Source organism: Nipponia nippon, unplaced genomic scaffold (assembly GCF_047370975.1).
Source record: "Nipponia nippon isolate SJK-2023a ecotype South Korea unplaced genomic scaffold, ASM4737097v1 scaffold_5, whole genome shotgun sequence".
NCBI classification, from domain to species: Eukaryota; Metazoa; Chordata; class Aves; order Pelecaniformes; family Threskiornithidae; genus Nipponia; species Nipponia nippon.
The window spans coordinates 93068830-93095953 of NW_028262369.1; the positions used below are offsets into that span (position 1 = coordinate 93068830).

Consider the following 27124-nt stretch of genomic DNA (forward strand, 5'->3'; position numbering starts at 1 on the left):
AAGCACCAGTCTGCAGTAGCATGTGTAAATATCCTAAGTGAACCAATAATCAGAAGGGGAAATATAGTGCAGAGCATAGATTTGGCTACAATTCAATACTTCTGTGATTTCTGTTTTATGTAACTTTAAAGAAAATGCAAGGGAAGGAAAAGAGAGTAGATGAGGAGGTATGACTATCTAGCAAGGGTATATTACATGCTCTCTACAAATTATTTCAGAATCTAAGAGGGAGAAAGAAGGAAATTCAAGTCAGCATGTTTAATACATTTATTCTAATTCAAATTTATTGCATGATTTTCAACTGTAAACAAGCTTGCATTTTAGATTCCGTGCAAAATAAATCCCTTCATAGTGCCAATATAAACATACATTTTCCCTTTGCCCTCAGTCAGCTGTGGTTTATGCATTAACAGGGACTTTCTGGTAGAAGCCTTTGTTCTTTTAGAGAGCCACTCCTCTGGGATTTAGGCTCCCTGGTTGGCCAGTGTACAGAGCTCTCCTGATAAGACAGCAGGTGGATATGAACAGCGGCCAAAGTTAATAACCTGCTAAACCAGGGACAGGAAGGACAGTAGCAATTACATAGAAAACATTTTCATTGAAAGAGTATTTCTCCTTTGATACTTCAGAAATGAAAATTGATATTCATAGCCACATTCTACCTAAGGAATGGCCTGACCTAAAAAAGGTAATAAGAGTTTAGATATTCAGTGCCTTATGTTATCAGCAACCGTTTCTACCAGTGTAATTTTTGAAAGAACAATGAATGAAGGGTTCTGTTATAAATATCTCTAGGTTTTTGTCTAATTTGATTTTTTTCAGCTTTAAGATATTTGTATTACTTTGCAAAGCGAGAGTCCCAGTAAGAAAGGGATGGAAAACTGGGCTCTGTTCCCCACTCTTTATGTACTCTGAAGCAATTCTTATATTTTCGCTTGGTTTTTTGAGAGACCTAAAATTGTCAAGTGATGAGGCATAAATTCAACTTTCTTGATAAAACCAGAGCTGTCGGGTTACTAAATGGTATTCACTTTTGTTTTAAATAAGAGAAATAAGCAAACATTAGATGCGAGTAATGTTACCTAAGACAAAATTCATTCGCCTCTTATACACACAGGCATGAAAGTCCTTAACTTCGAGTGGGGTCACTCTAAGTATGGTTAATTGATGATGATGATCATTTTACTAATATCTGGGGTGTTTTCAGTTACTGGAAAGAAGTAGCATATTGTATTAAAAATACAAAATCTCAGTTGTCAGAGCACTGAAGCTGTAAGTCAACTTGTCGTAACTTTGAGTCTTTGCATGGTATTATTATTCAATGACATAAATTTGTTCTTGACAGTAATAATTTTCATGATCCTGTAAAAAATATTTGAGAACGGAAAGTGTCATTTAGGTTTTCATGTAATAAATCTAATCCTTTTCTTATTTCAGATTATCAAAACCATGTAGTCATCTCATTCTGAATTAGGTTTTAGAGTTACTGCCTAAATAATTAAAATCACAATTTAATATAGAGATGTCTGATCACTTTTTGACTCACAAGGGATCACACCTCTAGTGCTACAAAGGGTACTGAAAAAAGGTCACATGAAACTGTATTTGTATATAGTTTATACACACACGTATAAAATTATTTGCAATTAAAAACTGCATTCAGATTTCCAGGATAGCTATTTTTTATAACTCTTTAATGTTTCCATTCATGATAAAAAAATCAGAGTAGAAAAGAGAGGACCTGCATTGTTGCTTCTTTCCTTATTGTAATTCTGTGTTGGTTGTAGTTTGAATGAACATTCCCTGTGTCTGACAGTAGGCTGGGACCACTCGAATGCATTGTGCCTGTCTTTGACAACAAAAGAATACCATTATTTCAGCCACGCTCTTAGGCATCTGACACACTAACTGAAACTTTGTTTTACATTGTACATTTCTTTCACTTAATTATTTTAAGGTTGATGATGGCAAATTCTCAGGTGCTTCATATGTATTAGCTCTGTGTTTCTCTGATTTTAAGCATGACAGTCCACTATCAGTTCAATATTAGCCAGAGAGCAGCTAGAAAATGTAAACCGCGTATTAGAAAAAAGTCATGAGAAAACCTGGCATTAAGAACATACATAGGATTATTTCTTCATTAGTAGTGAAAAATAACATCGTCATGCATAAAACCTCCTGGAAAGGAATGTTTGTTTCCTCATTTACCTAGGAAGTTCTTTTTAAACATCTATTTCAACTTTCTATTTGTAATTACAAGAGCTCAGTGAAAAACACATATACATTGGATAATGTAGGTGAGATGACATATTTTTTAGAACCATTACGTCTGTTTTAAATGGATAGGAGTTTAAATACTCAGACTACAGAGACAGGTTACTCTTGCTTGTTTCAGGTTTTGTTGTCTTTGTTTGTGCAATATCCCTATAAAAACACCTATAAAATTCCTTCATTCTGATTTTACATGATTTTAAAAGATTTTTTCTGTCTGTATATACTTTAAAAGGGCAGTAAAGACAAAACCACTGCAAGAATGTTCATGGACGTACGTCAAGGCTGAATTCACTACTGTTAGACCCTGTAGGCCAGTGTTGCATGTATTTAAACACTGATAAAGAGGCAAATACCAAATTTTTAAAAGTTAATTTCCACCTGCTAATTTTTGTTTCCTCTGCTCTACAGATTGAGTGATTCAATGGTTTATTAATGGGCCCGGAACAGAAAACAACTCTCAGAATTCCCTAGAGTCATCTGCAAATTCAAGCCATTAACATAGTTCTCTACATCTCATGCATGGAAAACCAATGAGGCAATCCTAACATGCACACATAGTGCTAAACTTTTCTTTCTTTTTTCCAGCCTTATAAATACTGAACCTTGAACATATGACTAGAAAATTCTATTGTCAAGATACTTATTTAAGATCATAATAAGTATAAAAATTCACAGAAATAAATGAAATAAGGACTGTCAATACATCCAACTAATAACTGAGGGGAAGAAAGAAGAAAATAAGTTCAAAACCAGACCAGTGAGTTTCTCTATTGCCTAAATGCTCCTTGAGCACCTTTAAGGTATTCATTTTCTGCACAGCTTACAATTGCAATTAGCATGGAGCTAGTGAAAACTTAAAGTTCTCATTAGGTGTCATTCACAAAATTTTCCCTGAATTTAAATATTTTTTTTAATCTATATATATAAAAACCTATAAATTTATACATTTAAATAAAACATAGGTAGCTACGGAGCTAAACATAGCTAAATAAAACATACATAGCCTCAGGCATTAGCATCTCTGATTGGCCGAAGTCAGGAGGCTTGGCTCTGCACACCTACTTTAGGAAAGCTCACAGTGGCGTTACGTAATGATTTCTTATCACAGGAAATTCAGGACTATATTCAAATTGTTTACACTTCAGGGAAAGAAATGCCTGCTTTTATTCAGTTTCCTTTGAAATGTTTCATTACAGAAAAATGGGAATTCTGAGCATTGTTTTCAGTCTATTATGATATGTCAAGATTTCATTTATTTCTAATCCGATAATTTATGAAGATCAAAGGAAATCAGCGTCTTTTGTAGGCTTTGGGTTTTTTGCATAAACGATTTTGAATCTCTCTGGAAGAATCAATGAGCATCTAAGCTTCCCCTTTTTAGCTTCTCTTGGCTGTTTAAATATTAATAGACAAGAGACTGACCTTCAGTCCTGCTGCTGAATCATGGAAGCTGAAAAGTGAAATCAATACATCTTTGTGGTAATGATTAGCTGATCACAGGTTGGAAAATTGTCAGTTCAATTTTCATATTGCCAAATGCTTGATTTAATTTTTTCTGTGTTAAAATCATTCCAGTTAGAACCTCAATGTAGTAAGCAACTGTAAGAGCTTTGAAATCAGTTGTAGGACTTACTTAAAAATGTTCTTGAACTGGGAGCTAAAAGTTCAGATCTACAAACACCGTTAGTCCAGTCCAGCTAAACTTCAGCACTTCTGCTGAAGTCAGTGGGGCTACTTGTAGGCTCAAAGCTGAGCATATGCATGTTTCTCCTGAATAAGGTACTGCCGGGTTGTAAGAACTGAGATTTTTGTTATTATTGCAGAGCGCTAACTAGCACTGGCTTTTTCTTCTTTCTTTCACAGAGATACGGATATGGTGGATGGGTACAGCTGGATCATCATTGCAAGGTTTGGGCTGTTTGGTGCTCTAACCTGATCTTGTGTTGTCATCAGGAATACAAACTCACAGTAAATCTATTAAAAAGCAAAATGGCAATAAGATTGGCTATGTCTTTGATACAGATTTCTTTAGAGGTCTATCTTCTGTGAAGTAGTATCACTCCAAGTCCTAATATACCTCAGTAGAACTTTTTGTTTGAGAGGTGAAACTCACATTCTTTTGTATGAACCAGTATCCATTTTTCATCATCATCTCATTTTAACACTTGGAATGGATAGCTCTAAGGAATTCTTTTCAATAAGATAGGTCAGTCTAAAGCAAATTACCTGTAGGGTTTTTTGTAGTTAAATGCAGTCATCTATATGAAAAGCAAAACCAAAAGGAACTGGTATTGTAATAAAAGTTAAAGAACTCAGATGTGAAAATGTCTTCACATCTGAGTGAAAGGGAGAGAGTAATTTCTGTAACTTCATGACAAGGAGAACAAGTAGCAGAACAATAAGGACAATCCGTAGATTTGTGTACCATTATGTAGAAAAGTAGGAGCCTGAGGTTTATTGGCAAGTAAAAGGCAGACTGGGCCTGATTTTACTTTACCTTTCTATCACCGTCCACTCTATTAACTTCACAAAGGCACTTCTGAGCTACATTAGTACAACTGGAACACCATGTCTCCGGGTGCCATGAGTCTATGCTAACAGTCCATTTGCGTTCAGAATCCATCCTGCTGGTACTGAAGTTAGTAGATACATGTATTTGCTCCAATGGGAACAGAACTGCTTTCTTAAAGGCTTGATTCTGATCTCACTCAGAGTAGAGGAAATTGGCAGTAATTTCAGTGATATTCACAGGGACACAACAATGTAAAACTTCTGAGAGCAAGATCAAAATATTGCAGTTTATCTTTTGATAAGAGCATTAAAAAATTACCAGTATTAGTGCTTTTTTTACAGAAGGGCACAAGAACCTAAGAAAGGTAAGGCTGATACGGCAAAATAGTTCCCTTTGTACATCGCTGTGTAGGTTAACTGTACCAGCTAGTTTTAAAGACGCTACCCCTGTTACCGTATAACAACTTTGGCATTCAGATATCCCTGTCTACCTCAAACACTGTCAGAAGAAGCCATCTTCCTCCTGTGATCCGTCAGCTCCCCACTCCTAGGAATCTTTTGGAGAGCCTATCACTGCAAATGGCATTGGCCTCTGGAAGGAGGGAGATTAGAAAGATAGCATTAAAAAGAGGTTTCGGGAGACCTCACTTCACTTTCCACCTCACTTCATACATACCTGTCCTAACTTGAAAAACTTCATCTTTAATTGCCTACTACAGGAATGTTGTGAGTTGTACAGATACGGAAGGGATAAAAGGAATGCAAGGTATTAGCTAGATTATTAAGGAAAAAATACGAAGACAACAGAGGTTGAGTAGATAAAAGCAGAAGGAACAATGTGGATATAGTAAGCTGCAAGACAAAAGATGCAAAGTTAAGAGCATGAACAGCTCAACAAAGAGTGTCAGCACATAACCCACCTAAAGCATGTGAAAAGTGCAAAGAACTGGCTAAACCCAGCTGTGTTATATAACGGCAGGCTGCATGCACAGTGTTTTACAAGGATTAATCTGTCTCTGTCTTCTGAAATTCAGACATGATCTCAATATAGGAATTCTGTACTGAAGACTAGAGTGATAAGTGATAGAAAAATTTAGTACTTAGCATTTTCAGGGTGACAGTGCTGCTCCCTGTCTGGGTGACCTTATAAAGAAAATAGTATCCAATCTTCTTCATTGTTTCTTTTTGTGACTAGGCTAATTCATTCTCTGTAGAGATTCAGCTTTTGTTGTCTTTAGAGAAGCAAGACTTGCATCTTCCAGGTAACCAAGGTATTTAAATATATAATGCCTGTTAATTTCAATGGAACTAGACATTCCCTCATCTCATTGTCACTTTGCAAAACCATATTTCTTTATGATTGTATATATGCATACATTAACTGAAAAAGCTGATAAAATGGGTACAACGCTGTGTCTATTTATTGCAACCTAATGATATACACACTTTTGTCATTCTATAACATGCAAGGCTGTGCTGTCAAATGCGTAACAAGCATTTATGAAAAAGGACCGCAGAATACGAAGGTTGGGACCAAGAATGAGGAGCAAACAAAGATTATGCTGAAATTTCAGATCTGAGTCTAAGCAGGCATAGGAGGAGAGAACAAGCCACCTGCTGAACCAAAGTGTGGATAGCACAGCTTCTGAGATACATGGTAGGTCCAGGAAGGGGAGAATTGTTGGAGACATTTTTAGCAACGTAGCTGTTTGTTACAGGTCTGATGCTAAAATTTCTTGCTAAAAATAGTTTGCAAAGGAACTTTGTAGCAAGTCAATAATAGCCTTATGCACTCCGCAGAGAATTCTGTCTAGCCTACTTCTGTCTGAAAATGTTGCATGAAAAAAGTGCATGGCCAAAGAAAATCTTCTTCAGATATGTGGAGCTGGGGAAGTTAACTCTTAAGATTAAAAAAAAAGCAAAAGCTTCTCCTATCATTCTGTGAAGAAGCATCAGGGTCAAACTGGAAGAAAATAATTACATGCATTTTTAAAGAAGTGCAATTTGGGATGTCACTGAGTAGTTTAGTGATGAGATAATTTTAAATGTAGCTTGCTGAACCAAATCAGCCTGCTGGACTTAAATCAATCTCTCTTAATTTCCACATAAATTAATTAAAGCCTTAAATATCAGATAATGTTTAGAATGGGATAGAATAGGAATAGAATAGAATAGGAATAGAAATAGGAATAGGAATAGAGTAGAATAGAATAGAATAGAATAGAATAGAATAGAATAGAATAGAATAGAATAGAATAGAATAGAATGATAGAATTCTTCAGCTGTTCCCTTTGAAAATTGTGTTAACCTTGCACATAAAAATCTCGTGTCTTTTATGAGATTTGCAGCACTGCATCCATTACTTTGGAACCTGAAAAATTTTTTCCTGATCCATGTTTCATTCTTATTACTGCAAAACACTCTGAGAATTGTTTCCCACTTGAGGTGTCTGAGTAATTTCTCATTTTAAAAATATCAGGTGTGGATTAGTGACAGTGTCTAGAGACTATAACAATATGACTCATTTTGCAGTCACAGTGTTGCTGGACCAGATCTTTCCATCCTTACATACACAAGCATGAATCTATTCAGATGATCATGTTTTGTTTTCCTGCGTAATCAAGTTTGTTGTTGCCAGCATACAATGCTGTGAGCTTAGCCTTGACCTGTAGCATGTTCACAAAGAATCAGTTAATGCAAATGAAAATAGCAAACTGTTCAACTAATTCTTCAATGAGAACAGCACATGGCTTATTAGAAACCTTTCCTATATTGCAAACCCTGTTGCAGCATTCAGAGAACAACTATTTATCTCAGCATTTATGTATGAGCACTGTCAAAGTTGCTAGTAAAATTACAGTCTATCTAATACTGTTTTCAGTATTAGCAGAAGAAAATATATTTGTGAGCAGGTCAGCTGCTATGCCTTAGCTGTGTCTGAGGAAAGAATTAAGTCGCCTGTGTTCGCAGAAATACAGTAATCCAGTAAAGTCCACGCGATCTATTCGTATGCGATGCAATGCTCAGTTCTACTCTGTCTTTTTCTTTGCTCACACCCCGAATATTTTTCTGTTTATTAGGCAATCTGCAGCAAAGCGCTGATCTTTTTTTAATGTGTTGGAGTGTATGACTAGAGTAAACCTTTCTGTCAGGTTGGAAAATCGATTTTACAAGAACCTGAAGTATTTTACCGGAGGATCAGGAATATGTAGTTGTTATTACTGACTGTAATATTTCAAGTAATTTTCACAACCTGCGATACAACTAACAAGTAACTTGACAGTTTGCCAAGGCAGCACAGTTAGATTTGTTGAAGAGAGCTTTAAAATATTCATTAGGGCAGTGTATTTGTGAATGATGTATGAAGTTAATAACAAATTCAAGGTTAAGAATAGTCTGACTTCTCAGAAGGAGGGGACAGAAACCCAGCTCTGCAAGAAGTAGTGAAATTTTATTAGTTATTTCTCTTTTAGCATACTAGTAGGGAATATTCTGATTTAACAAGATTTTTATTTAGAAAAATAGACAGGATCCTAAATAAACCAATTCTGTGAGGAAAAATAAAGTGGCCTTTGGAGAGAGAGAATTCCCTTTCCAGAAGTGTCAGAAGACTGTCCTGCGCTTAGCTTCTGTTTACTGTGAAGTTGAAGGAACAGCTGCTGTGTTTTCTCATGTGGTTTTCAGTTTTCAACTGCAGATGCAGTGTGTTCTCTGTCCAATACATCTGATGCATGACCGCCCTTACACATCCCGATTACAGAGCGGCATGTGGATCTTCTGCCTTTCATCCATTTCCATTTATCCCTATAGTAGCTTCAAGCAACCAAGAAATACTCAGGCCTTGCAAGTATTGGTGAATTATATCTCATCGATTTGTGCAAGCGTAAGCCAACAGAAGGACTGTTTTGTCTGTCTTTACAAGTCCATAGAAGCATGTGGATACCTACAACTGTAACAGACAATTTACTTTGCTTCATGCGATGACACTGTGCCTGCTCAACCCCTTTGGACAACTGACAAATCAACCAAAAACTAAGTTTAAAAAGGAAGTTTGCATGTTCATAGTTAAAGGAACAGTATTAAATTTCGTGACCTTGGTAATATTTTTAACTAACTTTGTAAGTTTGGGAATTGGTGGTATATGGGGAAGGCATTACACTAATTCAGGTAATGATTTTATACCGTGTTTAGGTTTTGTTTGTTTTTTTTTCCCCGAATACAAATTCTTCAATAATTCTTTTTTTCGCAAGGAGGAAATGTAATCTGAAGACAACATAATAGGTGTCCTTTTGTCTCAGTATCACTGGTGGTATGAAACAACTGGACTGAAATTAACAGAGTTGCACAATTATTTCTGTAGTTACTGAAATCATTGTGATGCTATTGACTTTAAAAGAACACACACATACCCAAAGGGAAAATTTAGCACAGATTTAATTAGACATTGTTTTGAGGTCAAAATTTGGTTTGAGGATAAACTTGGATTAAGGTACCTGATATCTTTTCCAAATAAGTGTAGAGTGATATACATTGCAAAAGAAAGGGGATTTTTTTATTATGAAGAATTAAATCTGAACTATAAATGACTATTTTATTAATGACTATTTTAAAATAGTCTTTGCTTAAAAATACCTACTGAATAAAAATAAAAGAATTCTGTCACTGAATTTCTGTAGGGAGCACAATGTACTCAAGCAACTATAAATTAGCATGTACTACTTTGTCACATTTATAATATATGAAAATGTCATTTCACAGGGACAGGCAAAGATGATGAAGGATGGAAAGGTTTTTAGAGTTATTCAAGAGAACTGCTGGGATCCTGAAGTACGGATTAAAGAGATGGACTTATCAGGTACCTCCATAAAGGAACTGGAATCATCGTGTCTCGTTTAGAATAACAGCAACTTCTCTGTTAGTGCATCTGAAAGTGTTCAATAACAATATCAAAATTAAAAGGTTTAGCATACTGATTCATTAGATTAAATCTGTTGAAAGTCAGTGAAAAGTGATATTCTTTATATTCAGACTCAAATGGGACATGCTCCCATAACTTTCCTCATTTTCAGTTGCAATTTATTCCCCACATGGGCTTACTGATTTTGGTGGAATTGTTAATACAGTAAGGAACTAGTTGACATAAGTAAGGATAACTGACTGTGGACTTGAAGAGGCAACATACATTCCAGGTATAAAAAGTGATTTACATAAAAGAGGAAGCCCTTTCATTTTTCTTCCAAATGTTAAAAAGATTCTGTTTATTCAAGAGGGGGTTTTGTATGTTTGTTTCCTTTTCTAATATTTTTTTCTGTTTAAATGTTGCAACTCCATTCTGTATTTTTGCTGGAGGACTCTGAGCCTAGAGAACTGGTACAATTACTTTCTCAGAAAAGAGGGTTTTCCTGATTTAGAAAGAAACTTAACCAGATGCCAAACTTGCAAATTTGCTTTCCATCGAGTTACTTACATGCCACTAAATAAAGTTTGTGAGATGGGAGACTGAGAATGAAAGGAAGGAGAGAATGAAGGAACTTTTAGTCTGATCAGTTGTTTTTGTTAGTTCTTATTAACACTGTAATTCCAAATTACTTTTGAGAGAGAAATATTGTTACTAAAGATTATTTTTTCTTAAATTGAGGCCTGAATTATTCCCTACATCAGTTTCTCAGTAGACATAACTTGAACATCTTCTCCAACTTTTCATAAGGAATAAACATCTGAATTACTTCAAAGAGCAGATATTTTATAAGTAGCATCTTTATGATTATTGTTTCCTTCTCTCGTGGGATAACATGTTAGGAGATACTTTGGGTCATTCTCCTTATGGAGGTTTACTGCAACACATAACATAAGCCAATTTAGGAACTCAAGGGCTGGTAGACAATTTATGTAGACACAACTTAGTTTTCAACTACCTCATTTTCACCCTACAGAAGCAGTATTTCAAACTTCAACCGTTAGACGTTTAATGGGAATGCTAGAATGTCTTTGCAGCCTCTCCAAAATATGCTGCCTTGACTAGACTGTAATCATTCCCTGAGTTAGCTCAGAGATTTTGGGGATTACTATGTCATTCAGCCACAGTGTGGATCATAAATAGCCTTTGGGCATCTTTCCCTTTCAGGTATTTCCTCCAACACTAATGGCAAGGTTCTACCAAACAATTCTGCCCCGTGTATTTGCTGTAGAGAAAGGAAAAATGCAGGAGCAATTTTTTCAAATTCTTGCAACAGCTCACCGGAAAAGAAAATGTATCATAAAGCCAACACCACAATATTTCTCCACAAACTAAACAGAACTCACTTGGTTAAAAAAAAAAAAATAAAAATCTAAAACTGTGTGTTACAGCACCATCTGGTGACTTTTGCCATAAAAATGGCCCCTTTTATTACAGCACTCCAGAGGTACAGGCGTCAGCCAATTAAGTGTAAAAAAAAGGGTCTTGGTGTCTTTCATTCTTACTGGTCCTCTAATGATAAAGACTACGGGCCACATTTACTCTTTTTCAGTTTACAAAGCTGTAGCTACTTAGTTCAAAGACCGTTTTCTGTAACACAGGCTGAGATAGATTATACCCAAAAATTTAACCTCCAAACATGGCATAATTTTGGAACAAAGATGCAAGGAGTCTCCTAGCTGAACAAAACTAGTATCAGTCACTGTAAGGTATTGTTAACTCAGAGAGGTAACTTACAGCTTGGTTGCTAAAAGGCTTTGTTTGTGCAATGCCCAAGAAGTCTTGCCAGTAATAAGAAATGGTAGCCAATGTACCAAAGAGGCTAAATTAGTTCTCATAATCATATGTCCTAGATCTATTTGGTATACAAACCTGTGTCTTGACCCACTCAATAAAACAAGCTATCAAGGTAATTCAATAAAACAGGCTGTAAAGGTAATTAACATCAGAGTTCTGTGACACAAATCATCACAATTTTGTTGGAGAAAACATTTCAGTTAATGCCTTTTCTTATTATTTTCTCCTTTGTAAAATCCTCTGAAGAGGGTGTAAAGTGGAGGTTTTTCTGTGCTGATGATTCTTCTCTCTCAAGCTAGTGTCTAGGAATTTTCAGCTTGGAAATTTACCTTTAAGGTTTATGTTAAATTTGCTCAGAAGTGTAAAAGTGGATTGAAACCATGTACAATGCTTGTTGTGGAAAACATGGTGAATGTTCTCAAACATACTAATCAAGTGTCGGGTAGAATATTGGAGGATAGTACAACTTAGGCTGTACTTTGGTATATATGTAGTTTTGTAGATCTAATCCTTAACCCCAAACCATTGCTGCTGTAGATAATATTAATGAGATCTTGTAGGAGAGATGCCTGAGTCAGCTTCCCCTCTTGTTTCCTACTTAAAATACTGAGAAGGAAGATAAATCGTTTTGTTAAATATTCAAGTGCTTTGGCAAGGTCACTGTCTTAGAAGAAATTCTCCTAGGGTTTTTTCTGCCATCTTTTGCATTGGTAGTTTCATTACTAACAACCAAGTTAAATTTTTTAAAGCATGACAAAATATGTGCATAAATATTACAATCAGACCTAACATTAAAAAAAAAAAAAAAAAACAAACAAACCAGATTTGCCTGTAACTATTTAGTGAAGTCCTTATTGTTGTTTATTGTTTCTTCTGTTGTTAATCTGCTAGGTTTGTTGTGTTCATTCCTGTAACCTGTCACACACAAAGTTATGGCATAGATTTGTGTTTGAACAGAAACCAAACAACATAGACTTAATTCTCTTTATTGCTAACATCAAAGTTATTTCTAAAAACAGACAGATTTTCTTCTACTTACAACCTCGGTAGTCCAGACACAGGATGAATGAAACCTAACACAACATAGCTTTGGGGAACACTGAGGAGAACATTGTTTAACAACCATTGTTAGCATAACATTGTTTATCTTTGAGCTGATTTACATATTTATTTATTTATTGAATATATATGATAAACATGACCCCAAAGTAAACTTGAGATCCTGTATTCTGTTGGTTTAATTCATTTATGTGAGAGTAACATTAAATTGCTATTTTAATTAATTGTACACGTGCATAAGAAATACTTCTAAAATCAAAATACTTAGTTTCACAAATAATCTAGTATGAGTATGAAAGTGTTATTTTTCTTTCTATTTAGCAAAAATATTCCAATTCTAATAAACTGATACACCACGAGATTTATTACCATGAACCTTAATTAGCAAAAAAAAGATTCTATCCATGTCACTGTTAAATCGATCTTTCTTAGCATTAAGCTTTTACATTCTACCTTTAAAACCAAAGTTCTTTCTTATTTTTGACATTTTACCAAAAGAAGGAAACATTAATAACTGCTTTTTCTTACTCAGGAGTTACGGTCCAAGTTCTTTCCACAGTCCCTGTCATGTTCAGCTACTGGGTATGTTCCTACTAGCATATTTTGTAATTTATATGTTACAAAATCTTTAAACAATAGTCACTAGAGCACTGAAGTAAATGGGGAATTGTTCTGCTGTGAAAAACAAAAGACAAAAAAATAGTCCTGGTATCAGAAGATCCAGCAGGGTGTCCTGGCAAAGCTCCACTCTGGAGTACACTCAGTAAGAAAGAATGAGAACAACAGAATTTCTTCTGGGGACCTTATGGGGGTAGCTGGAAACAGGGAGAGAGAATTAACACAGCATGAATCCATGGTTAGCAGGTAGACGTATATGTACAGATTCCATGAAAGCTAGACATCAATCAGTATTTTCTCATGAAAAAAAGAAGTAAAAGATATATTTGTGGTCTTGTCCCACTTTCTTCTAAATGTGGCATGGGACTCATTGACCTAGAATGCCTTGAATCTTAAAATTCAGTAGCAAATTTAAATGAATATGGTCCCTGCATGGTGATCTTGAATGCATCAAATAAAAACAGTCTGAGAAGGTAAATCATAGCAAAATGCTGTTCTAAATACATTCTCAATTTAACTATTTAGCTATGTGTACAAGTCGAGTTGTTAGATGTAAACAGATATGCTACATTAAAAATCATTGTGTTAAGCCCACATAAGTAGTACCACTGATCTTCAGGATTTCTTGTTGGGTGACATATCTTTAAAATTTTATTCTGGTATTTATGGGAATATTTTCCATTAAATATGTATTAGGGGGAAAAACAGGAAATTGATTGTATGGATATTGTAGATCCCTTATTAGAATTATGACTGTTATCTCTTTCTAAATGTTAGAGAGGTTTGCTCAAGTTTTCTCTGTAGAATTCTCATGCTCCAGCATCTCACATTTCTTATTTTTATCTCTTCATCTCCAATAATAGGAGAGTAAATATTCATTGCTGTGTTTAAAAATTATATGCTGAGATTTTTGCATTGGGATAAACAAAAACAGAGGACTGGTTTACACAAAAGACCAGATACTTAAGTGCATCAGCAGCCTGGGCTTTATTACACTTATCCTGAGCAGTAAAGGCAACAGCAGTTGATAAAATATTCAAAACAAGAAGCAGAACTGCCCCCAGAGGTTTTAATTTAGCCCTACTGGTTTCCAGCTATTCAGAACTGTAAAGTAAATTTTAGGTTCAATCCCTGTCTCTGAATTGTTTGCTGTGACATTTATCCAATATCTTCCAAAGGAGATAACATTTGAGAACTATATTTTAATGTACTATTCTGCTTAATATCTTACCAGGCCAAACCTCAGGATACTTTAGATCTAGCCCAGATATTAAATAATGACTTAGCTGCTACAGTAAGAAAGTACCCCAAGAGGTTTATTGGCTTGGGGATGTTACCTTTGCAAGCGCCAGACTTGGCTGTGAAGGAAATGCATCGCTGCGTGAATGAACTTGGATTTCCTGGAGTACAGATAGGATCTCATGTCAACGAATGGGACCTGAATGCGCCAGAACTGTACGATATTTATGCTGTGAGTAGATGTTTCTTTCCTTATTTGGGGGAATTCTGTGATATGAAATTCTGTCTAAAAATATCTTGGGACATATTCAGTCATCAACTAGATTTATAGATACATTAAAACAACTGAGTCTTCTGATCTGCTCAATGATCAGAGAGAATCAGCTTTAATTATATATGATAATTCATAATAGGATATAATGACAGTAATACAATATAAAACATTCTGAAACATACTTTATAATAACGAATAACAAAATCTTGTGATATGAGTTCTCACTGTAGAGTTGCCTTCTTGGTTTGTGAGGATAAGTAAAGTATCAAACAAAGCATTTCTGCACAGTTTGCTTTTGGGTTCAAGTTACTGTATCCAATCCTATTGAGATAATTGATAAAACTCCCTGAGATTTTCAGAGATACCTGTAGAGCCAAAGTACCATACAGAATTATGCAAATGGGACCAAAAGTTCCAACCTGAATGTACTGATTTGTTTTATAAAATTAATTTATAGCCTTAAATAGCCTGAGGTCCAGATGAGGATGGCCATTTGTCTAAATTATGGGGTTTAATCAATGTACATTCTGTATCTGTTTCACAGGTTGTTATAGCTGTCAGCTTGAAATTGATCCATAGAGGTTATTTTTCAGAATGCTCAATGTATTCAAGAATCCTGTTAGCGCAGCATCCAGACTATTTGCTTTCATGGTCATGCACAATCAGTTATCAGCTTCCAGTCGTGGAGATGCACACATTCACAGACTCACAGCATGGCTGAGGTTGGGAGGGACCTCTGGAGGTCATCTGGTCCAACCTCCTGCTCAAGCAGGGCCACCTAGAGCCAGATGCCCAGATGGCTTTTGAATATCTCCAAGGATGGAGACTCCACAACCTCTCTGGGCAACCTGTGCCAGTGCTCAGTCACCATCACAGTAAAAAAGTGTTTCCTGATGTTCAGAGGGAACCTTCTGTGTTTCAGTTTGTGCCCATTGCCTCTGGTCCTGTCACAGGGCACCACAGAAAGGAGGCTGGCTCCCTCTTCTTTACACCCTCCCTTCAGGTATTTACATACATTCTCTTCTCGGGGCTAAACAGTCCCAGCTCTCTCAGTGTTTCCTTATAGGAGAGATGCTCCAGTCCCTTCATCATCTTTGGACTCTCTCCAGTAGCTCCCTGTCTCTCTTGTACTGAGATCCCTCTCTTGTACTGGGATCTCTCTCTTATGCTGTACATCCTTCAGCTTATGTTTAACATGTGTAGGAAGTAACCTCTATCACTTTTAGAAATATCCCTGGATAATAAAGATTGTGAAATTAAGCCATATATGATAATGAACTTTATCAATCTACCAAGCCAATTATTGAATTGCTATTTTTAGTTTACAAATGTAGATGGCAATTACTCCCTACAATCCAAAAGTTGCAGCTTTATTTATGCATGTATGGGTAAATAAACCCAAATTTTTGAAATGTGTGATAATCTCCTTAGCAACAAAAGGAGGTCCAGAAATACATCTGACAAAACGAAGCTGTTAAATCCTGCTTAAGCATATGAATGACTCTGATGACTATATATTTAAAAGTAAGAACACAGTTAAATTACTATTATAGCATCCTATATTGTTCTTTTTTCCTTTCCAAAGATGTCAGTAGTTTTGGAAAAAATAATATACTTGAGTGGAGATGGATTATTGATCAGAATACAGCTAGATTTTGAACTCTTCGGGTAGATTAAGAATAGCTTTAACTTTTTTTTTAAGCCAGGCAGAGGGTCAAAGGGGACAAATGTAGTGCAACAGCAATGAAAATTCCTGAATGCAGCTGGAACAATTCTGCAAAACCATCCTAAAATGATTCTATAAAACATTATGAGAATTCATCCTCATATGTGTAATGAAACCCAAAGATTGCTGGTTTGAACCGAGTTTTATACTGCAGGATGGCTGACAAACACAGCTAAAAAAGCATTTTTGTACCGCATTAATCTGAGGAACACTTGCCTTACTAAAAAGATATTATCATCAGTGTTTCCAATCCTATAGTCTCAAAAAGAACTTTGAAACTGAATGAGGACTTCAAGATATGGCCCAGAGGAGTAAATATAACCAACTATTGCTTATAGTTCTTACTTCTGGGCCTATTTTCATTATTAGTACTAATGCTCAGTACAATTTTGCAGGTACTCTTTAGAGCATGGCTAAGAACTAAGAGGCATTTTGGTATCATTAGTCAAGATTTAGATTTTTTTCTTTTTGCTGCAGGCTGCTGAACAATTAAATTGCTGTCTCTTTGTGCATCCCTGGGACATGCAGGTAGATGGAAGGATGTCCAAATATTGGTTTCCCTGGCTAATAGGTGAGTGTATATTTACTTTGCTTAATCTGCATTTCTGAATTGTCACTGGATTATGCCCAGATGATTGTTGCAAAGGTACTAGTACAGAGAAAAGCTACATGATTTTTCTATCAATCTTTTTTTTTAAATCAAGTACTATGATTAAATGCTGCATAAATTTAGCAGTTATTTGTTTTTAAGCTTGTTTAGTTTGTCTAACTTTTAAATACCTAGAATTAAAATTATTCAGACTAGCAACAGAATGTAGTATTCTCTTTTGTCCTAAATGCAAAGAGCAGATGACTAGGGAAAAGTGAATTGTCTCTGAAATAAGCTCCTCAAAAATAACATGAGTAAATGAAGGAGTAGGCAAAACCAAACATTACTTGCTAGAATTTCTTGGATTCTTTCCTAGAAATAGGTTGATCAGAGAGGAAATAAATCTAAGTTCATATCAACTATAGTTGAAACAACATGTACTTTGAAAGCTCCCCATAGATGTAGGGAATTATCTAGTTTCTGGGTTTTTTCCCCATCTGCTAGGTAAATCAGAACAACACTGAATAACAGGAGGTAGGTTATACTGCTGCCTAGAAGCAGTATAGACCTGATTCCACCCTCACTTATTCTGTTTTGCGTTGTTTTCTTTTGCATGGTTTTGCACTGCCTCCAGTAGAGGTGTTTTGAAAAACATACACAATATACGTTCTGCAATATACACCAGAAAATCTTAGTGTCCCAATCACCAGTGCATTACCTTAAAACAATATAAATTAGTCTTAATCAGAGCAGGCTCAACAACAGATTTAAAAAGGGACTAAAATGATTGCATTTACCTAACAAAGTATGATTAAAAGATTTTCCTACTAAGCCTAGTAAGGCTTTGCATCTAAGCGTGTGGTGAAACATTAATGAAAGACAACTTTTTGAGCTGGATAGGTATTGTTTCCTGCGTAGATGAGGGGAACTCAAGTTTCTACTTTCAAGCTGGATGTCTGAAGTTAGGCGCCTAAATGGCATGATAGTCTAAATATGTTAGGTGTGCTCAGAAAATGAGGTCTGATGTAAGAACCTAAATTGCTATTACGTTCCTAACGCTGGGCATCCAAGTTACCCAGTGGCAAAGAGAGAGAGAGAGGTTATTTCTAAACTGTAGGAACTGGCACCCTGTCATAACTGAACCCCAAATCCGTGTTGAAATATCCACCAACATATCTGCCCCACTTTCCATGCAGAAGAAATCCAGCAGCACAGGTGAGAAGAGAACCTGGCATATTCCAGACTTGTCTTTGAGCTAGGATAGCTGGGGAATCGAGCCTGTACTGTGCAGTTCAGGACATACCCAACCTGCCTGTCACCTGTCCTAGTGGTGTAGGATAAAAACTGGCCTTAGAATTCAGATCTTAGCTTCCAGTCCTGTGTCCTCATTTCAGTTAATTAATGTTCAGCTCCGTGGTCCTCTAATAGAAATAATGCGTAACCTTTGGCAGCTGCTCTGTAACTATTATTTTTTCAGTAGGCTCAGGCTAATTGAAGAAAATGAAGATAACATTTAAAACTCAAATGGGAAAATAAAAAATAAAACTCGCATATAATAGAGCTTTTTGTGTTCTTAGGCATGCCAGCAGAAACAACCATAGCCATTTGCTCCATGATTATGGGAGGAATTTTTGAAAAATTTCCGAAGCTGAAAGTTTGCTTTGCACACGGAGGTAAGTAATACACCATGTGAAACACCTGTGCTTTAGTTGAGCGTGGTACAGTTGTATTTTCTCGTATGCCAGCTAATAGGGCTATGACTGTAAGCCTGCCACCAGCTGAGTACTATGACCCCAAAGGAGATAATCTGCCAGATCGGCTGCTTGTATGAATACTCTCTAGCCTGTTTCAGCCAGTGTTTGAACTGTTATAATGGCCTTTAAGGGAAACGAGGAGGAAGGGGAGAGAGGAGATGGTTTGGGGAAAGGGACACGGAAGCAGCAGGAGGAATTTGGGCATCACAGTAGTGAAGAAGTGGGGAAAACAGAGAAAGAAGCTAATGAAGGGGAAGGAATAAAAAATTGCTGGTGCAGAGCACTCTCTTTCCTAATAGCTGACAGTAAAACTCAGGGATCTCTGTTGATAATGTGGCTTTTTTTCCTCCTTCATATTTTCAGCTTCTGTTACTAAAAATTTCTTCTTGCAGGTGGAGCTTTTCCATTCACAGTGGGGCGAATCTCCCATGGATTCAACATGCGCCCTGATTTGTGTGCAGTGGATAATAAGGTGGATCCAAGAAAATACCTTGGTTCATTTTACACAGACTCTCTTGTCCATGATCATCATGCACTAAGGCTGCTAACAAGAGTAATAGGAGAGGTGAGTTTTAATGCTTCCAGAAGCAGGTGAGTCATTCTTTATTTAATTCTCTATGAAACAGCAAAAGGAGAAGAGAAGATGAAAGCATGAAGAAGACAGCATAATCTCCCAGTAAAATCAGAACCTGAGCTATTACAAACTGATGGGCTTCTGCCATGTAGATAATGTTTTTACTATATGGAGTTAGTGAGATGGTGATTTTAATCCAGGAAGTCATGCACCGTGAACCTTAGTTCAGTGAGGCTAGTTCCTTGTGTAAGGCTGTTCAGGATGGGACTGCAAGCAAAGACTGCTTCATTTGGAGCCTTGTTTTCAAATGGCTTGCTTATTTTTCAAATTCAAGTGTATACTTGAAGAAATCAAGTTGTATTTCCACTTGGGAAGTCATAGGCAGAAAAAAGTCAATAATAAAGAACACTTCTGTGAGCATCTTGGGAAGCACATTAAACATCATGGGTTTGCAAGAATATTTTAGTTGTTAGAGCAGAGAGTAAAGCAACCTGTTTAAATCAGTTACAGCATGAGACAGAAAAACCCCAAAACATTCAAATACTTCCTTCTCATTAGTAAATGCTCAGGAAGGGGCTGAAGATGGCATCACTTGTGCCAGCTTCCAGTGGATCACTACAAATCCGAATGTTTTCTTTCTCTCTACAGAAAAGATACTGTTGATTTCCCAGTTTCATCTCTACCAGTCTGAGCAGGTTACTGCAATAAATCTGTACTAGAACTGGTACAGAAGTGAGTTGCCTAGGCCAGCCAAAAATAATATGTTGAACTATTGCTTTCTTTATCGTGGTACTCAATCGTTTGAAGTTTCAAGGGGTCTCAACCCTTTGAAATCTGTGTGTTTTCAGTCTGTGCTGCACAGTAAATCTGTAGCTTGAGACTGGACTTCTGCCTGCAGCTCCCCTACAGTACTTGTGCCTTTTAGGAAAACTTTGCATTTGAAGATTCATGAAAAATTCAACAACGTGACAGCACAACTATAGCTTGAAACAATACTATAGAAAGTTTTTGTAAAGTGTATAAGTATGTACACATACAATAACACTACAGCTCTAAGGAGAAGAGAGAGAATACCTCTTTCTTAAATCCACCATGAACCAAAATAGATTTATGGCAGGAGCCCCATAAAATGTGCAAAGAAACTACCACGCAGCCTAGTTCCGCTAGAAACAAGTAAGATAAAACCCAGGCCAGTTTCCTTGTCAAAAGATCTGCTAATAAGCTGTTAGTATTAGAAAGTTCTAATTAGAAAGTACCGACATCAGTGGGTATCAACTCGGGTGGCATTTGGTAAGTTCTTGCCCTACATATAGACATGTTGTAGCATTTTTTTTGGCAGTGCTAGGCCTAGTGAACACTGATGGAGAAATCTCTGGGTCAGGGATGAAGTTTTAGGCACCGGGTGGGTTACTAACAGAATACTAGGGCTCCAGCCCAATATTGATTTCTGTTCATTTCTGTTACCAACCCCTAAACAGTAAATATATCATGGTCAACAGCCCAGGGCTTTTTACTATGCATTACCTTTTGAATCTAACTGTAGCCTACAGTAATCAAGTGGCTTTAAGTAGTTTTTACAATAGATTTAAAAATTTTACCAGATGTGTTGTGCACTTCCATTTTACAAGATGCCCAAAGGCTTATAGAGTAACAGTTCAGCACTTGCCTTCAGTTATCTCCTTTTCTGAGAAGTCTCCTCAAATCTAGACCATGTTCATCCTAAGTATATTCTTGTTCTACATACAGTTATAGTATAGCAGGGATGAGTCTAGCTCTTGAATTTTAAATTGGCGTGTTTAGGTGGTCAGATTCCTTTTTTTATTGCCAAGGAGACAAGATCACTCGCTTGTTTCTTTTTTTTTTTTTCCATTTTAAAATGTGGGTAGACATGTTTTGCCATTGTTAGAAAGACCTTGGTAAATCAGACGCTGTGTGACTCGGCATGGCTGAGACCCACAGACTTTTTTTCTGGGCTGATTCTGGTTGTAAGCTGAACTACAGATGTCAAGAGCAAAGCAGGACAGAAAGTACAACAGGATGTTTAATCTATTGCTGACAACTTTTTTTTCTGTTTTAACTTGTACAGAATGCAGGTCTCATAGCAGTTCTGCTTTAGAGTAACAAGTTAGCTTTGCATCTCAAGGCTGCTCTAAGCTATGGCCGTTGTGGGAAAGCTGCTGTCTTTGCACCACACTTGAACTAGCTTCTCCACCTGTCTTCCTAAGAAGCAACACAGAGACTCTGGCCCTTAATCATGATTAGTCTTTGCAACTGGAATTTAGTTGTTTGAGGAGAGAGAGGTTATGGGTTCTAATTCGATAATCTAAAAGTCACTCAGCAATAGCCTCTCTGATGTCTTGTTTATTTTGTCAACAGACTTCTGAAATTAAGTTTCTTAATGCAATAAATTTCACCAGTGTACTATGTGGGATGTTGGTGTCTCCTTTAATTCTCCTCTGAGTATTTTGAGCTCAAGCAATGCGACATCAGGTGGAACCACAGTGCTGAAAAGTCATGAGTTAGATCCCAAAAACTTAAATGCTTTTAATGCTCCAGAGAACTTGAAAAAAAGTACGTTTTCTTTCTCTTTTTCCTAGCCTAAAGCATCTTATCCTTGAAAAAAAACATTCGCATCACATTTTCAAGCTTTACTTTATAACCATGAAGATTGAAAAGTTCCCTCTATTTTCCAGTGAAAGCTGATATTCTTACATAATACCATTCCAAGAGTCAAATGCTTAAAAAAATGCCAAACATCTCAGTGTTTTCAATGCAGTCATGTGTTGGCAGAACAAGAAATATAAGATGAATAAATGCTGGGCTAAAAACAATGTGATTGGATCTTGAGGATGACACTGTAACTTTATGAGCTGAAGGTCTGAAATAGGACAGCTCTCTAGAGCATAGCTAAGAGCTGTGCAGGAAGGGCAGCAGTGTGTGTGAAGATGTGCTTAGACATGGCTTCAGGTCCTTAGGGAACAGCCGTTACCTGGCATCAGAACGTGATGGGTTGCCTTTGAGCTTGTGAATATTAAAATCCAGTGACAGCTGTGATGAGTCACGTGCATTTAACTTCATCCCTTCTTAGTTTTGGGTGCAGGTTAATTGGAGCCTATCCCAGTTAAAGGAAGCAGAAGTATGCATTTCTGAGAAAGAATTTTGTAAGACTGCAAAATTGCTGCAGTCCTTCACTCCCCCCCAGGTGAGGTAGCATGAAGTGAATGTAAATAAAGACAAAATCCCTAATGATGCTGGCTATAAAAAGTGAAGAACTGGGTTGACAGGGGATTAAATGATTCAGCCTATCTCTGCAAAAACTTCCCCACAGTGATTCCTCAAGAGCCATCACCCAAAGGTAAAACATTCTCTGGCCAGAAGTTGGAGCTGAACTGGCTATAGCAATCTGGCCTTTTTTTGAGATGTGTCCTGATAGTAGGAAAGAAGGTGAGATTCAAGGCAAATACAATTTTTCACTAATATAAGAGGACAAACTCAGCCTTGATGCTCCTTGAGATTAATTTTAAGATTCAGGTCCCTATTACTGTGAAAAAAGTTCTGTTGAGTAGAAGGGTCCATTGAGATTAATCATTAGCCATATGTACCTTCCTAAAAGGAGAGATGCGCTAATTAAGGTATCGAGCTGTAAGTCCTCTAGGGAAAACTGACTTTGTTGATATCCTTTGGAACAATATAATAATACATCTATTATGCTAGGAGTATTATTTATCTGCAGAGACTTCACAGGACTCCTCTGAGACTGGTTGCTAAGGACAGGTATTGTAATCCCCATTTTATAGATGGGTACAAAACTGAAGCTCAAAGAGTATAAATGAATAGCCTAATATCACCAGTAGCAGTACAATAATGCTGCTTCTAAATTTTTCTTATTAATTTACAGCTGATTAATAGATTACATGATTAGCTGTGAAACCCTTTAAGTTAGAGAGAAAGAAAAATATAATTGAAATAATATATATATTATTCCAGTGGGGGGGGGAGCGGATTTCTTTCTGCTTTGGTATATAGGAGATGTAAACAAGAATGTACAAACCTTCCTGATTTACTTAACCTCGACTCACAAACAGCTGGGCAAATACTGGGTTTCCTTCTCCTTTACTTAGAAATCCATTTTCTCATGTAAAGCTAGTATGTTTATTGGTTGGGCTTTTTTTTTTATATATATATGGCATACATTTGTTTTTCATATCTGAAGAAAATGTCTTGGTATCAGATTTAATATTATACATAAAAGAATGTATTTAGACGCTTAAACATACACGCATCCAAATATATTTTGTTTAATCTATGCTCAGAACTTGATTTAGTATGCAGAGGAGTATAAATTCTCCTATTCTAATCTTATGGCAAGACTTCTATAATGAATTATAACACAACAATATAGGACAGAACAATAGAATGTGTATCTGCTGTTTGGATTTCGTATAAGGTTTGTGTAGGTTCTTTCAGAGACTCTCGGGTGACATCTACTGGAGGTAAAAAAAAATTTAAAAAGCAGCATTTGACGAATAAGAAAAAGGAATCGTTTCATAAAATAACTGCAATATGTTTTCTTCACCCTATTTCAGTATTGGTAACTGAGTTCAAATATTATAACAAGTGCCCCAAATTCATGAGCTTGACTTCAAATTCATGAGACATTTAAAACCATATATTTTTAATGAAAGCTGTATTTTTCAAACGTTCATGTGTCCAGGAGATGAAGCTTAAAGGAAAATAGACTTTTGATAAAATCGGGAGAGTTGCCAGTGTGCACTATACAAGGCAGATGAAATGGGGAAATATCATCCCAGTGTGAAAATGAGCCTACAACAATGTGGACCTATGGAGGATCTGCCTATTTCTTTTCATCTCTGGTAACAGGAACGATGCATACAGCTTTTTATTGAATTTTCTTTTCACTGTCTTGCTTTCAGAAACAAAGCATATCATGTCGCTCATACTCTCAGATACATGTTTCAAACGCACAGCTAATATCCAATCCCAGTTAAAGACAATGACATTTAAAAAAATTATAGACTTCCAAAAATATATGAAATTTTGTAAATGAGATTTGGGGGTTTTGTTATCTGAAGCTGAATACTAGTTAAATTAAATTAAATAAAATACTTTTTTTTTTTAATTTCAATGTTTGTAGTAATTCTACATTGTACCATGCTTCAAGTATTATCACACTGCAATTATTACAGCTTTTAAAGTATCACACAAAAGATAATTTTGATTGCTTTGTATTTTTTATTACACATTCTTATCACATATATAAAATTTCAAGTTTGTGTGTGTCTGTGTGTGTCTCTGTGTGTGTGTAGGTAGTCAAGAATTTCAAATTCAAGAATCCAAATCCAAGCATCTCCTCTGAGTTTGATGGAGAGCTTCCTGAGATTCTTAAAGAAATGTGTCAAAAGCTCCCATACTCTTTTTGAACTGCACACAACAGTGCAGAGCATGCAATGAACATGAAAAAGAAGCAAAAAGTAAGTCAAGAAACGGAAGGAAGAATTCTGTGTACCCTTTATTGGCCACTTAATTATGGCAACACCTCACCAAGATTAATCATTGCATTTTAGGCAGACTGCTTGCAGAAGCAGCACAAGTAGTGTAGGAGAACAATAGATGCCTTTCTGTTACATTTCAAACCAGCACCACAATACAGAACATCAATCTGAGTAGGAAATTACCATTTGTATTGTATTCACCTGAGCAATAGACACTCGTTCCCATGGGCCTGGGATTTGCATTTTGAACTTTCTGGGTGTCAGAATAAAAATACACCAAACTTCAGTTAGACACCGCAAAACCAAGAAATAACCTGTACTTTTTTCAAACTTAAATTCACCCAATCAACTCGAGTCATTGTTTTCGAGCCCTGTTTTTTTTCCTAATGAAAGTTGGAACCCAAAGATTGTGTTCATATTCACTTTTGTAATTAATCAGTCCAATATATACATGTCATTTCCTCTGGTTTATTATAAATTCCAGAAAGCACGTGCAACTATATTGTTTAATGCTACTACAAAATGTACAACATGGTTTTTTATACCAGGACAAAGTTATTTTGGGCACAGATTACCCTTTTCCACTTGGGGAACTGGAACCTGGAAAGTTGATTGATTCAATGGAAGATTTTGACAATAAACTGAAGGTATGATCTTTACGTTTGGGGTTTTTTCCCTCCTTTTTAAGCCTCTGGTTTTAGACCTGAAATAAAACACTGAAAAATCGGTGTGGTACACTGATTTCTGCAAAGACTGGAAGAGGCCCTTTAGTCTCTTTGCAGCAGTACATTTTAAAGCATGAGTAAAACCATTTGAGTAAAACATAAGTTAAGCACACACAAACATATATATCTGTTTTGCTTTTACAGGATAAACTCAAGGCTGGCAATGCTCTGGAGTTTTTGGGTCTTAGCAGAAAACAATTTGAATAATTATGAAGATATTAAAGAGACCAAATGTCGTGGTTTAACCCCAGCCGGCAACTAAGCCCCACACAGCTGCTTACCCACTACCCCCCAGTGGGATGGAGGAGAGAATCAGAAGAGTAAAAGTGGGAAAAGTCATGGGTTGAGATAAAGACAGTTTAACAGGTAAAGCAAAAGCTGTGCATGCTAGCAGAGCAAAACAAGGAATTCATTCACTACTTCCCATGGGCAGGCAGGTGTTCAGCCATCGCCAGGGAAGCAGGGCTCCATCACGCGTAACGGTGACTTGGGAAGACAAACACCATCACTCCCAACGTCCCTCCCTTCCTTCTTCTTCCCCCAGCTCTGTATGCTGAGCATGACGCCATATGGTGTGGGACAGCCCTGTGGGCAGTTGGGGTCAGCTGTCCCAGCCGTGCCCCCTCCCAGCTTCTTGTGCCCCCCCCAGCCTCCTCGCTGGTGGGGTGGGGTGAGAGGCAGAAGAGGCCTCGACTCTGTGTAAGCCCTGCTCAGCAGGAACGAAAACATCCCTGCGTTATCAACGCTGTTCCCAGCACAAATCCAAAACACAGCCCCGTACCAGCTGCTATGAAGAAAATTAACTCCATCCCAGCTAAAACCAGCACACCAAACTTCAGAAATGACGCTGAATCCTTAGGGATACTTCTATTTTCATGTGCAATTATACAGATGAAAAATAAATTTGACAAGTATATTACAGTCTACTGTTATTTCCAAAACAAAAGCAAGTGTACTGGAAATGAGTATGCACAGGTATTTCTGTGCATTTGAGGATTTGGGTTGCCTTTAAACAATTCTGAAATCCCTGCTTTCATAAAAAAGGAAAGATTTCATCTTTTGCAGTTGTAATAAGAATCTCTGAATGATAATCAATGTCATGTTATTGGGACTTGATTCCCAGGAAGAAAGAACAGAGAAAATTATGACTTGTATCCATTACATTTCAGTCTTTGTTGTGCCCAATAACAGAATTTAAAAGAATCTTAAAACAGAAGTTTATTGATGCCCAATAAAAAGCAACATTTGCCTTTATCCACTGATTGAAATTGCAGCGTACCACACTTCAGCTCAGCACTACAAGTGTGTGCACTGACGCTTTGTAAACGCGGTGATAGGATGAAAAAGGTCTATGTGGGGACTTGTGCTTTTTAGCTGCCTCCTACACCACTGGCAACTTATTCACCAGAAACAATTTGAGCGATACGGTTGTAGGTGCAGAAATAATGTTTTTGTGGGGGTAATACTTTGTGCATTGCTGTCACTGTCAAAATAAATACTAGTGTTTAGCAACA

The 27124-nt window shown here is 36.7% G+C and overlaps 1 protein-coding gene across 25 annotated transcripts; it reads left to right on the forward strand.

The window, feature by feature from the left end:
• Positions 1–496: 496 nt before the first annotated feature.
• Positions 497–27124, forward strand: ACMSD (aminocarboxymuconate semialdehyde decarboxylase). 25 transcript variants are annotated; one of them, XM_087734413.1, is made up of 14 exons: positions 549–688; positions 2860–3031; positions 4138–4182; positions 5981–6047; positions 6256–6442; positions 8596–8882; positions 9544–9640; positions 13131–13180; positions 14451–14687; positions 16933–17026; positions 18622–18717; positions 19191–19363; positions 25434–25532; positions 25755–27124. In XM_087734413.1, exons 6-14 carry the CDS (start codon positions 8766–8768, stop codon positions 25815–25817), a joined length of 1026 nt encoding a protein of 341 aa, XP_087590539.1. In that variant the 5' UTR covers positions 549–688; positions 2860–3031; positions 4138–4182; positions 5981–6047; positions 6256–6442; positions 8596–8765; the 3' UTR covers positions 25818–27124. The 25 variants fall into 25 exon arrangements, 22 of the variants coding, with proteins under 22 accessions (XP_009460042.1, XP_087590539.1, XP_087590540.1 ...); XM_087734414.1 differs by lacking the exon at positions 5981–6047; XR_015699239.1 differs by lacking the exons at positions 2860–3031; positions 5981–6047 and having other exon boundaries at positions 594–688; positions 25755–25976; positions 26155–27124.